General features: G+C 45.0%; 3 protein-coding genes across 3 annotated transcripts in view; all 3 read right to left on the reverse strand.

Annotated features, from left to right (window-relative positions):
- agap1 (ArfGAP with GTPase domain, ankyrin repeat and PH domain 1) overlaps window positions 1-1186 on the reverse strand; it is a 143846-nt gene extending 142660 nt beyond the window's left edge. Inside the window, exon 1 of the mRNA XM_073495520.1 lies at window positions 168-1186. Coding sequence (XP_073351621.1) covers window positions 168-330 — 163 coding nt within the window. The 5' untranslated portion in view covers window positions 331-1186. The remainder of the gene's footprint in view (window positions 1-167) is intronic.
- A 1272-nt stretch (window positions 1187-2458) lies between these two features.
- Window positions 2459-4651, reverse strand: faimb (Fas apoptotic inhibitory molecule b). Its single transcript, XM_073462688.1, has 4 exons — window positions 4535-4651; window positions 3789-4017; window positions 3483-3532; window positions 2459-2608 (listed from the first exon to the last, which is right to left on the reverse strand). Exons 1-4 carry the CDS (start codon window positions 4649-4651, stop codon window positions 2459-2461), a joined length of 546 nt encoding a protein of 181 aa, XP_073318789.1.
- A 2692-nt stretch (window positions 4652-7343) lies between these two features.
- On the reverse strand, window positions 7344-14073 carry LOC140992193 (ras-related protein ralB-B-like). The gene is made up of 5 exons (XM_073462478.1): window positions 13935-14073; window positions 10301-10423; window positions 10015-10223; window positions 9704-9878; window positions 7344-9023 (listed from the first exon to the last, which is right to left on the reverse strand). The coding sequence occupies exons 2-5, from the start codon at window positions 10412-10414 to the stop codon at window positions 8916-8918; spliced, it is 606 nt and encodes a 201-aa protein (XP_073318579.1). The 5' UTR covers window positions 10415-10423; window positions 13935-14073; the 3' UTR covers window positions 7344-8915.
- Between the last annotated feature and the right edge of the window lie 774 nt (window positions 14074-14847).

Here is a 14847-nt window from a genome sequence, read left to right on the forward strand (position 1 = left end):
AGTGTCACAACTGATCCAATCAGCCTGAACCACTTCAGCTCCTCAGCATTGATTTCACACTTTCTCTGAAGAGCAGAAAACTGATTTCTGTCACAGAGAAGACACCACAGACAGCAGCACATGCACCGGCCAGCAGGACCAGCACCAGCACCAGCACCCTGTCCTACCTTCAATGGCGATGACATGCTCCCGGATCTGGTTCTGCAGCAGCGGCTCCTCCACCCGCTCCAGCAGCTCGTAGATGGAGTAGATGTTGGGGTGGACGGACTCGAACCTCTGGATCTCGGAGCGGATGGCGGCCGAGTTGGCCAGGTGCTGCTGGTAGTTCATGGCTGCGGCTCCGGACGAGCTGAGCTGATGGAGAGGAAGGTGAACGATGTGACCTCCAGGAAGCTCAGAGACGCGTCAAAACATGCTTTTCTCCTCTGGGTCTCATCAACTAACACATCGGCTACACGTGTAATTTATCTCACGGAGTCTGCAGAGGTTAAAAACACCGGTGTCCTCTTCTACATCCCCGGGAGTCTGAGCGATAACCCCGGCGCTGTGTTTGTGGCGGAGGCGGCAGCGCTGCTGCTACTGGCCGGTGAAGGCAGCTGCTTCCCGGGGCGTCCCGGTTCCCGATCCCGGTGCGCGGACAGATGTGCGGCAGGCTGAGCAACGCCTCCCCATGTCCTTCCGACCCGCCTGAGATTACAACCGCGCTCCCTCGTGTCCGGCCGGGTCCAACACAGCGCTCAGAGTCACAGCTGCCGGACGGGAAGGGTAGAGGACGGCCTTGTTGCTAGGTGGCTAGCGGCTAACGCTAGCTAGCTGTAGCTTCCAGCCGGGAAAAGGGGAAAACTCGCCGCTGTTCAGCCGCTATATTCGGCTTCACATACCGCCTGAGCGGGGTCAGAGAGCCGGGAGGCGGCGGCCATTTTAGGGATATAAAGGGAGCCGGCGGCCGGTGACAGCCCGAGACACAGTCCGTGGGTCGTGGTGGGGAGTTAGGATGTTCCCGTCCGTCCCTCCGTCCGTTGTTTTGTCTCCAGTCCGGGACCAGCTGCGGCACAACACCGTCCACAGTCAGAACCGGGCCGCGGCGGTCCAGCGGAGCTCCTCCCGGTGGGTCAGCGACACGTTTCACAGGTGAGTCCCGCACACGGCGCGCACACACTCAGCCGTTCCCCCTGCCAGAGCCGCGAGGTCCATCCCGTGCAGACCGGAGCCTCAGTATCCGAGCCGGGACGTCACTCCCGTCAGTGCGCGTCCTCCCGCGCGTCAGCGCCCGCGCACAACGCGACGGGTTCCGGTGCGGAGTTTCAAAGTAAGACTCGTGTTTTTCTTTTTCTTCTTGCCTACATTAACTGATGTTTATGTACATAAACTGATGTTTATGTACATAAACTGATTTACTTACACATTTACTCAAGTACAATTTTGAGGTATTTGTACTTTACTTGATTATTTCCAATGTTCTACTACTTTGTTTATCTACAGTATTGAATTGTACCATATATTTCACATATTAAACACATATTTCAAGTGTATATCAAGTTTCATGTCTGGTAGATCATGTATTGTGAAAAAACTTAAAACTTCATTCTTTAAAGTGTCATAGTAACTGACAAACAATGTTATTCCTTGATGTGTTCGAAAACAAAATATAAATGCGAAAATCTCATCAAAGCAACTCTAGTCTCAACGCAGGATTAAAATTCTGGAAGAGGAAGTAATAAAATAATATTTTTCATGAATTTTTAAACATAAAATTTAAATAAAATGGGAAAGGAAATCAAGAAAAACCTATAAAATACAAATGTTAGAGTAAAAGCCTAATTGTATCTCGTTTTTTACCTCGTCATCTTTGATTTCTTTTCATTATACTCATTTTAATATATTATTATTTAATAAATACATAAAAAAAATGTGTCCGATTATCTCAGAGGTCTAAATTAGATACTTATTGTAAAGATCAATGTTCTATTTATATTTATTGTGCATATTTGATCTCATACGACTCTTTCTAAACTTTTTAAATCGCGACATATTTTATGCTTTTACTTTGAACATCAAACTTTTCTTGTTCCGGTCCCTCTCGCGCCAACCGTCGCGTGCTTGACGCAGCGGCATTCACGAGGATACTCGTTGCGTGGACGGTGCGCAAAAAAGATTTTTAAAAATCAGCTGATTTCTCTGATTTCTGCCTTTTGAATTCATGATTTTGACAGCGGAAGTGATTTAATTTAGGCCCCCTTCAAAATAAAGTTGCAAAATGGACATCTTCAAAATAAATCACCCAGTGGGACGTAAAAAGAGACAACTATATCACTGCTTTACGTTTCACTGTTTATTTACTATTTTTACATAATTGTCTAAATTTGTAACCAAAACCAAGAAATCCTTCAAAATAAAGCTCCTCCAGCAGATGTCAGCTCCTCCTCAGTGTCTCTGGCAGCTCAGCTCTGTGGCGGCACTATTGTGTTGAAGCTGCTATTTGTTCCCCGTCCAGCAGTAAAAAGTGCACAATGCCGCTCTTCTTCTTCCCGCTGCTCGTGGCTTTGATGCAGCACTCGTGTTCCCCGACCGTGAAGTTTGTCTCGGTGCCGTCGTCCACGAACTCTCCCTGCCGACAGGAAACACAGACACAGAGCTTTGGGATTCAGGTTTCATGAGGAAAATATGAATGTTTATATCTTATATAAACATTTTGATTCACAAACTGAGCTTCACTGTCAACACACATTTCACTTGTTTCCTTTGAATTCTTTTAATCTTATTTTGAAAAGACTCTTCAGAGGCTAGAAACACCTGTTTTCATGGACGAGGAGGTTTTATTGTGAAAATTATGTAACACAGCCCACATACAGCTCAATTACAGAGCTGGTAGTCAGAACATGGCCACCTGTGTTGGAGCCAGATCTACTCTGTTACATCATTTTCACAATAAAATCTCATCCTCTATAAAGACAGCTGTTTCTGTCCTCTGAAGAGTCTTTTCAAAATAAGATAATACTGGATGACAGCTATCGTCAAGAAATCTTAAAACATGATGTTTCTAAGGCAAGTTCTGCACATATGAGGAGAGTCTTTTCATTACTTTCCATCAGCATGTAATATATCATATACTTTCCAAGAATACACAGTATTTAATTCTGATATCTATCAGGAATACTAGTCCATACATCTGCTTAGAAATCCTAAAAGAAGACGCTCCTCACGTGCAGAACTTGCCTTAGAAACATCATGTTTTTAAGTTATCTTCAGTATCACAGTAATCCAGTGATAGCTGTCTGTACATCCGTGAGTTCACTGCAAACAGGAAGTGCTAACAGCTAATTCTGCTAAGTTTTAATGTCGTTTGGAGTTTGTTTGTTTTATTTAGTTCCCTGCTCCCTCAGTTTTGTGGCCTACAGAACTTGGTGATGAGATAATGACTGAATTTTATGAGTAAAACTACATTTTGTTCATGTCGGAGCTCAAAGTCGAGTGATTCTCACCATTGTGTCCATTTTCTGCCCGTTGCACCAAACGTCCATTGTGTCCTTCTCTGTCAGACAAAGGAAGCAGAGTGTTTATTCTCATTAACTGAACCTGTTTCCTTTCTACAGCTGATGTACAGCATCAGCTCAGGTTTGGTGTCTGTTATCCAACCAGGTTGATACTGCGAGTCATGTTTCCTAAAATAACTGACTGACCTCAACCTGAGCAGATTAAGCTTCTGTGTTTTAAGTGTTCACCTACTGCCGTTACACAACCACACAGTGGAGCAGCAGTGGAGCAGCAGTGGAGCAGTCGTGACTCACCGAGGACGACTCTGTAGTCCTGTCCGTCCACTTTGAGCAGCCACGTTTTGGTGGTCTGCGCCCGGTCGTCGATGAACTTCTGCAGGCTCTTCCCGGCGATCTCTAGCGTGTACTCGTAGGCGAAGCCGCTGATGGCCTCGATGGCTATGGTGGCTTTGGTGTCGGAGCTTCCCACGGTGAAGGTTTCCTTTCCGACCAGCTTGAACATCCAGTCTTTTCTGATGACTTCCTGTTGAGGAAACAACACCTGCTGCTGGACATGTACTCATTCATTGATCAGTGTTCGTGCCTGAAGTAAAGACCTCCAACCAGCATAAAGCTCATTTATTATCACGTGTTGTCTCCTGTTGTTACTCCAGGAGGAGTGAGAGCGACACTTGGATGTTTAACTGGAGTTATTGAGCGACTTCTTCTTGGCCAGAGTTAGATCGGACTCCAGGAAGCTGCTGCTCACTTTGTCAAAACCACCAGGCTCTACTGAGCTTTTTAGCCTCTTTTAGCCCCCAATTTTGGTTACAGCACATTACCTGTCTGCTCCACGACCTGGTCACCAGCTAACAACAGACAGACACAGTTAGAGACCCGCTGCTGAACATTTAGCCGCTGAAGAGACAGTAAGTAAGTATGTAAACAAAGTCAGTACTTGAAGTCCTCCGGCTCTACACTGTTGCACCGACAGCAGAAATAGAAATCCTCTGTCCTAACCTCACAGCTGTGAACCTCTGATCTGGACTCCCAGCTCTCACCTGTCCGTTGACAGAGACGACCCGTTTCCCGGTGGTGGTGCCGTGAGCGAACTCGATCCTGTAAACGCCGTCGCTCAGCGCCACCTCCCACACCGCCACCAGATCTCCACTCAGCATCTCTGCCACCTGGAAATCACAAGAGCATCGTCTCAGAGCGACATGTCGGCTGAAGAGCGGTGTTCTGGAGCTGCAGTGGGTCTGAGAGCGTCGGCCGGCGCCCCGCGGTGCAGCTCTGGTGTCGGCTCAGCAGCAGGTGTATTACTGTAAGAGGCTTACAGACCTGAGCTCACTCTATACTGACACTGATAATTAGGACGAGCTGAGGTTCGTTGGACACAGCAGGAACATCTCTGCATGTAAACCTCCGCTGGAACACGAGAACAGAGGGTTGATGATCGGACCTGACCTCTGACCTCTGACCTCTGACCTCTGCATGGACGAGCTGACAGAGAAGAGTTTTAATATTCAGGCAGACAAAAGAAACGGTCTGACAAGAACAGGAAACATACACAGTACATTATCTTTACTTTGTATTTGTCATTTATTCAGCAAAGTACCAAGTGACCTGGACCTGGACCTGGACCTGGACCTGCACCTGGACCTGGACCTGGACCTGGACCTGAACCTGGACCTGGACCTGGACTTGGACCAGAGGACAGTAAAAGAGAAAATACTCAGATGAAGTACAAGTATGTGTGAGCAGCGTCTCTGCTGTGTGCATCATCATCATCATCATCACCATCATCTTCAGCTATAATGACTGTCTGTGCTCAGCAGGCTGTGTGAGCAGGTGAGTTATGAGCAGGTGAGTTATGAGCAGCTGAGTTATGAACAGGTGAGTGTCAGAGTTTACAGATGTCAGAGGTTCTCACATGTGGGAGTGACCTCTTTAAATTAATTGTTTGAATTGTCATTTTTATTTAACCTTTGTAAAAATTATAATAATATTATTGTTCAAACTGTATTTTGTTTTTGTAACTTATTTACAATGTTGGAATTGTTTAAATTTTCATTCATGTAAATGCTGAATATATCTCTTTTTACATTCATTTAGACTTTTATTTATCATTTTTTAATTTCAATGTATTTTATTGATATTTTTTTCATTGTAACTTTTTAACTTATGCTATTTTCTTATTTATATTTTTTAATCTTTAAACTAATTTTGAAAGATTGTTTTTATTTCATTTTATTTTAAATATATTTTATTAATATTTATTTTATTGTTTAATTTTTAAACTTTTTAAATGTTTTATTGACTTTTTTAATTTAGTTGAGATTTGTTTTAATTTGTATTTTTTTAAATTCATCATTATTATAATTATTATTTTAAAGTTCTTGATGTTGACATAAATAAAGAAAGTTAGTGACAGAGCAGCAGCAGCAGCAGCAGGTCAGTGATGTCATGATGATAATAAAGTTTATTGTTTTATCTCTTTATTATCTGACGAACAGATCAGGTCAACAGTCTGTGAACTCGATGGATTAAATCAGGAAACGATCAGAAACAAAACATCTGAAGCAAAGTTCAAAGGAAGGAGGACGAGGAGGACGAGGAGGTGCTGGTCAGACGAGTTCGTCCAGAATCAGATCAACTATCAAAACAGTGATAAGACGCTTCACTGACTGCAGCTTCACAACATGTCCTCTGATCAGTACTTCAGTCCACATGACTCATCTGACCCAACAGAAACACAAAGCTCTTACACACCAGTTAATAAAGTTCATCAGGTGAACATCTGAACACACACACACACACACACACACACACACACACACACACACACACACACACACCTGTCTCATGAAGCAGGAAACAGATTATTAAACACTTTGTCACAATATTTCAGTGAGTTTCATCAGAAATGAAGAGAAATTCATCTTCATCCTGTTAAAACTGTTTTTATAATCCGTCTCCACCTTCATGTCTTTTTATTTGTTTAATGTAAATCAACTTTAAAGACTCAGTCAACAGGTTTAACTAACAACACACCAACTGTGTCAACTAGATTTATTACATTTATATTGTATCATAAATCTGCAGTAAACAAGCGTCAGACTGAAGAAGTGACAAATGTTTCTTTTCTGTTAAAAACATTTTCTGATGAACTCACACGACCTCGTTCAAAGTTATTACCGAGGCGCCACCTAGTGTCTGAGTATGAGATTTATTAGACTCTGACTCGTCTGTGAACTGTTTTAACTTTGTTAATAAATAGAAATATTGTTTTTTTTGCATGAGGCTCGTTTTAACTGGACTCTTGTGATAAATATCTTTATTATTAATTATAGATGTAAATCTGTTTCCTTTACAGTGACACAGGTGAGCTGACTTAATATTCTTAATAATGAATCTAATCACTTTGTTTTATTAATGTTTATTGTTAACTGTAATGACTATATTTTATTTTACAACAGATCCCTAAATATGAATAATTCTGTGATATAACTTATTATTCTCTGTTCAGACAGAATCATGTCACTTGTTACACTTTTGTGGAAAAAGTGAATTTCTTCTAAAGCAAAGTAAATATTCATTAACTTATTTTCAGAAACGTAACTCCTGTAGATGAACTGCAGATAAATGTCATCATTTTGCACGTAGTTAATTAAAATATACACTAAATTAACCATAACATCGTCTCTATAAACGTTATTAGTGTCTTAAATAAAACTTGTTGAACATGTTTGTTAATTACGGCCCAGTTCATTTACAGCTCGTCATTTCTTCCTCCAACTGGACTTTATATACGTCACAGTTCAGTGTTTGATACTCTAATAAAGAAATAAACCCACAGTTGACACACGATCAGTGATCAGTCTGACTTTTATTATCAAATGGATGTGATGATGTCATAAATACAGCGACACGTATCGACCCAGCTGATTAAAAGAGGTTCCCTTTAAAACTGTGATTATAAATTATAGTTGTGTTCGTCAGGGAGGTGAAGAGTGAAGGCGTCGTACAAAAGGAGTGTGTGGAAGTGTCAGGAATGTGAGTCAACACAAAGAGGAAACGTGGACGAGCGTAGAAATTTTACACTTTCTGGTATTTTTAGGTCACAAACGCGTTTTCTCGAGGAAACGACGGTTTAAGGCACAAAAATCCTCCCTGGAGCTTCTGAACATGATGTCGGATCCATCGGCTGATTACACGTCAAAATCAAGATTGTCGAAAACATTCACGACAACGAACAGAAACAAACATGTGTGGCCAGAAGTATGTGGACGCCCCGGTCCATGTTATCAGACTGAACATCATCATGGTCGAGGCTGTGAGACAGTGAGACAGCGACATGAGATGGTGACAATGTGTCCAGCAGGCGATCTAAAGGAGGACGTGTCCACCATGTTAGCAAAATGACCAACTACACTCCCCCCTTTTTACCAAAATGATCATCACAATTTTCAACTTCAGCAGATTTTGCCGATTAATAAGCAGTTAGCCTTCACAGATTAGCTAATGAGTGTGATACAGAGAAGAGTCTATTTAGCTAGCATTGGTAGCATGCTAGCTGTGTTGAGTTCAGTGATAACGTCACGTTTTTTACCTAATATCTCTGGATACGCAGCGTCCTCACTTATTTGTCACCGTGCATCATACGTCCTGTTGGTCTCAATAAAGCTCCATGCACATTTAAAACAGAGAGAATTAGCTTCTCCCTTAGCATCTACTGTCCATAAAGACATGCATTTCCCTGTGTTGAACACTGGGGGCGTTTGTCTGTAACAGCAGACACAATGAGCTTCAGATTCAGCTGAAACCTATCGCTGCTTTAAGCTAGCTAGCATCTATAAACAAATTCAGCCCCATAAAGACAAGGCGTGTGGAGGAACCTGATCTGAACCCTGACTCTGACCTGATCACCATCATCCCTGTTGGACCTCACCGATGCTCTGGTGTCTGCATGGGATCAAATCTCTGCTGCAGGTTCAACATGTGGCAGGAAGAACAGCACGTTAATGCTGCTCAAGCTGCAACTGTCAAATATAGGCAAGGCGTCCACATACTTTTGGCCACATAGAGTATTTGGGTATCTGTACATAAAGAGGAAGCAGAACAGGACAGTACCAAGGTCACCAGACAAACAACAACAACAATAATGGAAGTGAGACTTTCTGGTAGATTCGACCTCGAACACGTCGACTCTGACATTTTATACATTTGGAGAAAACAACACATTTTCAGGTTTAACGATAAATGCCCAGATAAATGTGCAGGTGAGGAAAAGAGTACGAGCTCCTCATCTGATGAAGTGTTTGTAGCGCAGCTGTGCAGTCGTCAGGCAGGTTGATGGTCTGAAGCCGCTGCCCGAGTCCATCAGTCCGTCCGACCGCCGTTTGGTTTTGGCACGTTGTCACGTCGACCGTGACGGCGAGGTTAAAGAATGCAGCAGCGCTTTTTCTTCTTCTTGCCGCTCGGCCCGTTTCTGCCTATGCTCTCGGCCAGTTTCTTCTTGCGGACCTCCCTCATGAGGTCGAAGAACACCTGAGAGACAGAACAACAGAGAACGTTCAGATCCAGATCAGCTGCCTACGAGGCCACGTTTCTGATTTTACACTGAAGTTGATGTTAAAAATGTTGCAAAGAAAATGTCGAACATTTCAATCAACTGGTTCCATCAGACTGTCGAGCAAATGTGAAATACAGTTTTTAAAAGTAGCAAGAAAAGTGAAGGAGACTGTGCAGAGTGTAGCTCTCACACACAAGAGAAGAAGAAGTGGAGGTGGCGAACCAGAAAACAAAAGCAGCTGTGGACCATCAACCAACAATCCACCAGAACAACAAGCAGAACCAGCAGCCTTCTATGATCGTGAATAAACAACCAGCTGGAAACAGAACCAGCCGTTTGTTCGTTTACCTCCAATAAACCACAAAGAAGAAGAACAGCGTGAGAAAACTCTGCTGTGCATCATCAGCAGGCTGCAGAACCAGGAAGTGAACGTTTCTCCATGAACAAAGTGGAAAATCTGCTGTTTTAAACATATTTCTGCTGATTAAGCTGTTTTTTTCTTACAAGATTTGATGACTTGAAGAAAAAGACATTTTTAAAAGACCTCCTGGACATGGAGAATAAATCGTGTCATGTTGCCATGACGTCTAATAAAATGTTATTTTAAACCTGGACGTTCCCCTGCTGAACCTTGTGTCCTCGTCGTGTTTCGTACCTTGTCCACGTTGGCCCTCGTCTTGGCCGACGTCTCCACGTACTGGACCCCCCACTCGCCGGCCTTGGCCGTGGCGTCGTCGGCAGAAACCTGCCGCCTCTCCTCCAGGTCCGACTTGTTGCCCACCAGCAGCAGAGGGATGGCCTCCTCCTCCTTCACCCTCAGGATCTGCTCCCTGACACACAAACAACATTTAGTATGACTTCTCACAGAACCTCACAGAACCTCACAGAACCTCACAGAACCTCACAGAACCTCACGGGTCTCATCACCGCTCAACAACTGACAAACGTGAAATTAAAGCCAGCAACCTGAACTCGGACGTGGCGGTGAAGGACTCGTGCTCCGTGATGGAGAACACCAGCAGGAAACCCTCCCCGCTGCGGAAGTAGTTGTCTCTGATGGCAGCGTAGTCCTCCTGCCCCGCCGTGTCCAGGATGTCGATCTGCACGTCCTCGCCGTCCAGGACCACCTTCTTCCTGTAGCTGTCCGCCTTGGTGGGCTCGTAGTCCTCCACGAACTGGGAGCAGAGAACGATCATGTGACTGGGAACAGACGCAGCGAAGGATCATGGGAAATGCAGTGCTGAAGACTTACCTCGTCATACATGAACTGGAGGGTGAGGGCGGACTTTCCCACGCCACCGCTGCCCACCATGATCACCTTGTGGAGGACCAGAGACGTCTGGTTCTTGTTCTTACCGGAGGCCATGACTCTGGCCTGCAGGGACCAGCAGGGACCAGAAGAGACCAGCAGGGACCAGAGGAGACCAGCAGGGACCAGCAGGGACCAGAAGAGACAAGAGGAGACAGGGACAGGATTAAACACAAACTATATGACCCAGATTCATTATGAATATATAACACAGACTAACGAGCACTATAATAAAGATTTGTAAAATCTGAAACACGTACAGTCGAGTCCAAACGTCTCAAACTTCCTGATTATTTCCAGGTTTCTTGACAACATTAGACGTTAAACGTCTCAGACGTTTGAAACTGAGATTTTAAGTAAAACTCCTCATAAAAGGTAAAAACGAGTCATTTATTGTTCCTCCTGCTCTTAGAGCTCTGGAGCTGAACTCTGCTGTGTTATATAAATAAAGTCGGGTCGGACTTACAGTAAATGTTGTATTGGGATTCTACTGAACAGGATCTGGTTACAGTTTCTGTTTCAGATCCCTGCAGACGGACTGTTTGGGGGTTTTGGCTGCTGACGTCACTTGTTGGCTGGGATGTTGTTCACATAAACAATCAATCTTCTGCAAGATTATAAAGATTATTAACCTGCTCCTGACGTTGTGATGATGTTTTCTGTTTTAATGTTACTACACTTTGTTTCTTTACTTCAACGTGAGGCTTTGTCACAAATTCTGCTTTCAATCTTCTGAAAAACACCAAAATCAGGACTCGCTTCAAACACTGATTCACAGCCGAGTGAAGGCACCCAAGTCAAAGTCTGTTCACGGTTTGCTGTCAGTCTTTGTACTGGTTTTATTAACGTTTTACACATTTATAGTAGAGTTATAGAGTCGTCCAGGCTGCAGGTCACTGGCTGCAGCCTGTGTCCTCTGACAGTAGACTGAAGACCTTCAGGTCAAAACAAGACATCTGAGGACGTCTTCACCTTTTCCTGACCTTTAACTGACCCAAACATTAATCTATTAATGGAGAAAACAGTCATTAGTGCTTTTTATTTGTCTTGTATTGGTACTCTGACCTGAACAAAGGGGAATAAAGTTTGACTGATTGTGTTTCACACAGTCATGAAGGCTGTCTGTTATTTCCTGCAGTCGTCTCACTGAGGTTAAAAGTGTAAATAGTGATTCTGGAGTGTGTTTTTCTTTTATTGCTGTAATAATTATACGTTTATTTGAATATTTGTCTGTTAAATTAATTTGCAACTATTCTGATGACTGACTGAAGTAACTTTAAAGTAAAATCAATATTCTCTGCTGTCAGTGAATATTTCCTCCTCTGTGACAGTAAACTGAAGATCTTTGTGTTGAGGATGAAACGAGACGTCCGAGGACGTTACAGTTCCCACAGTGAACAGATATGAGTCCACAGTGACATGTTGTTATTGTTCGGATCATTGCATTGTGTTGTGCCTGTTAGTGTCCAGTTGTTGCACTGTTAACACCATCTTAATGTAACCGTTTGTATGTTGCAGGATAAGGAAGCTTAATCTCGTTCCCAGCGACCATATCTGTCCGTTTAGCACAATGTGTTTCAGTTGAGCTTAAAACATTTAAGTTATCTTAAATTCAGAGTGTGTAAACAGCTTTAAGTCACAGATAAGCAAAGTTCTGGGTGTTTTTAAAGATAAGCAGGTATTTATCTTGCAGTAGAATGATAATCCAGGAGCTGAGGCCCGGCCCAGCCTGGCCCAGCCCGGTGACTGTGCTGTGAGTGGTCAGATGAAGGGCCTGCTGATAAACAGGCTGTAGGCACAGTGCAGGAGGAGGAGGAGGAGGAGGAGGAGGTGGAGGTGTCTGTGACCTTACAGCCTGCAGGACACCAGCTCCAACATGAGGGCTGGACACCAGCTCCAGCTCCAACATGAGGGCTGGACACCAGCTCCAACATGAGGGCTGAACACCAGCACCAGCTCCAACATGAGGGCTGAACACCAGCACCAGCTCCAACATGAGGGCTGAACACCAGCACCAGCTCCAACATGAGGGCTGAACACCAGCACCAGCTCCAACATGAGGGCTGAACACCAGCACCAGCTCCAACATGAGGGCTGAACACCAGCACCAGCTCCAACATGAGGGCTGAACACCAGCACCAGCTCCAACATGAGGGCTGAACACCAGCACCAGCTCCAACATGAGGGCTGAACACCAGCACCAGCTCCAACATGAGGGCTGAACACCAGCACCAGCTCCAACATGAGGGCTGAACACCAGCACCAGCTCCAACATGAGGGCTGGACACCAGCACCAGCTCCAACATGAGGGCTGGACACCAGCTCCAACATGAGGGCTGGACACCAGCTCCAACATGAGGGCTGAACACCAGCACCAGCTCCAACATGAGGGCTGAACACCAGCACCAGCTCCAACATGAGGGCTGAACACCAGCTCCAACATGAGGGCTGGACACCAGCTCCAACATGAGGGCTGAACACCAGCTCCAACATGAGGGCTGGACACCAGCTCCAACATGAGGGCTGAACACCAGCACCAGCTCCAACATGAGGGCTGAACACCAGCACCAGCTCCAACATGAGGGCTGAACACCAGCACCAGCTCCAACATGAGGGCTGAACACCAGCACCAGCTCCAACATGAGGGCTGAACACCAGCACCAGCTCCAACATGAGGGCTGAACACCAGCACCAGCTCCAACATGAGGGCTGAACACCAGCACCAGCTCCAACATGAGGGCTGAACACCAGCACCAGCTCCAACATGAGGGCTGAACACCAGCACCAGCTCCAACATGAGGGCTGAACACCAGCACCAGCTCCAACATGAGGGCTGGACACCAGCACCAGCTCCAACATGAGGGCTGGACACCAGCTCCAACATGAGGGCTGGACACCAGCTCCAACATGAGGGCTGAACACCAGCACCAGCTCCAACATGAGGGCTGAACACCAGCACCAGCTCCAACATGAGGGCTGGACACCAGCTCCAACATGAGGGCTGAACACCAGCACCAGCTCCAACATGAGGGCTGAACACCAGCACCAGCTCCAACATGAGGGCTGAACACCAGCTCCAACATGAGGGCTGAACACCAGCTCCAACATGAGGGCTGGACACCAGCAGCATGTCGGCTGTGGCTGTCAGGACTCAGCCTGAGTAATGGAGGCTGTGGCTGCCAGGACTCAGCCTGAGTAATGGAGGCTGTGGCTGTCAGGACAGGAGTAATGGAGGCCGTGGACAGAGAGAAATACAGGCGGTGTGAGCTGAAAGAGGAACTGTGAGTCCTCCTGTCAACACTGAGCAGCTTCCTGTAGCCAGCTGACAGCTTTAAACTCCGAACACAGACACTACACAGACCCTCTTCCTTGTTCCCGCCTCCAGCCCGACAGCCGCCTCTGATTGGAGCGCTACTCTGCTACGCCTCTTCCTATTGGCTGCTGGGAGCGTCAGTCAGCGGGCTCGATGGTAGCAGATAGCGTCCCTCGGGGGGGATTCAGTGAAAAACGACGTGAAAACGCGTCACAGCTCAGCGCTGACAACACGAAGCTCGCTCAAACATGTCGGACAACTCACCTGCTAACGTGTCTCTCCGCTGCTCGCGCCACAGTCCGCCACACACCGACACACACCGACACACACTCAACTTCTCCAAGTTGACCAGGACACTCTGCCCCACCTTGTACCCGGACTCAGCCGCAGCTCGTCTACGTGCGGGGAGAGGAGTCACTCCGGAGCGGGGAAGCGGCGAAGCAGGACCGTGCTGGCGTAGCCGTTACCAAGGCGACGGATTTAGCGGATGCCTAAAATGTCGCAAAAAATCTGACTGAAGAAAGACGTGGTGCGGACGGATACTGTGGACACGTGTGTCTTAAAACCTCACGACAGTCACACGGACGTGTTTGTAGTGAAACGCTACTTTCTCTCTTATAGTGCAGCCCGTGGGCTGCCGACACCGAGAAACAAGCACAGAGTGAGACGTCTTACCGTTCGCCTCCTCTCAGGACGAGGCACGTAACACTAACAGGATGTGACGTCACGGAATTCCTTCTGTTCCTCATTTTAAAAAAAAGAAAAACATTTTTATTTATTTATTTATTTATTTATTGATCCAAACATTCCACCGAAAAACATTATTTAAAAAATAAATAAAATAAAAAATATATAAATAAATAACTACTTTATTTGAATGAAAATCGTGTCAAAACTGTTTAAAGTCAATTTATTTATTTATTAATTCACTGATCCAGCGATTTAAAACAATATTATTAAAAATAGAATAAAAAACATTTCACTTTGTGTTTTCTTCATATGTTTATACAGTATGTGTGGGGGGAAAAAAGAAAGTAAAGAAATACAACTATTCTTTTGTTTTTTTGTTTGTTTGTTTGGATTACTTGGTTTATTGTTAAATCTAAAGTGAACTTAAGTACAGTTTGAGTTTATTCTCCCTCCTGTGAAGATCTGCTTGTTTCTATCCTCCAAAACA

The sequence above is a fragment of the Pagrus major genome, chromosome 24 (assembly GCF_040436345.1).
Source record: "Pagrus major chromosome 24, Pma_NU_1.0".
Classification (NCBI taxonomy): Eukaryota; Metazoa; Chordata; class Actinopteri; order Spariformes; family Sparidae; genus Pagrus; species Pagrus major.

Coding starts and splice junctions, on each gene's coding strand:
- faimb (XM_073462688.1), bottom strand. CDS start 4,651: ATGCTGAGTGGAGATCTGGTGGCGGTGTGGGAGGTGGCGCTGAGCGAC. Junction 3,533..3,788: donor GGACTACAGAGTCGTCCTCG/GTGAGTCACGAC, acceptor TTTGTCTGACAG/AGAAGGACACAATGGACGTT. Junction 2,609..3,482: donor GGCAGAAAATGGACACAATG/GTGAGAATCACT, acceptor TCCTGTCGGCAG/GGAGAGTTCGTGGACGACGG.
- LOC140992193 (XM_073462478.1), bottom strand. CDS start 10,414: ATGGCCTCCGGTAAGAACAAGAACCAGACGTCTCTGGTCCTCCACAAG. Junction 9,879..10,014: donor ACCGCCACGTCCGAGTTCAG/GTTGCTGGCTTT, acceptor TTTGTGTGTCAG/GGAGCAGATCCTGAGGGTGA. Junction 9,024..9,703: donor CGAGGGCCAACGTGGACAAG/GTACGAAACACG, acceptor TCTGTCTCTCAG/GTGTTCTTCGACCTCATGAG.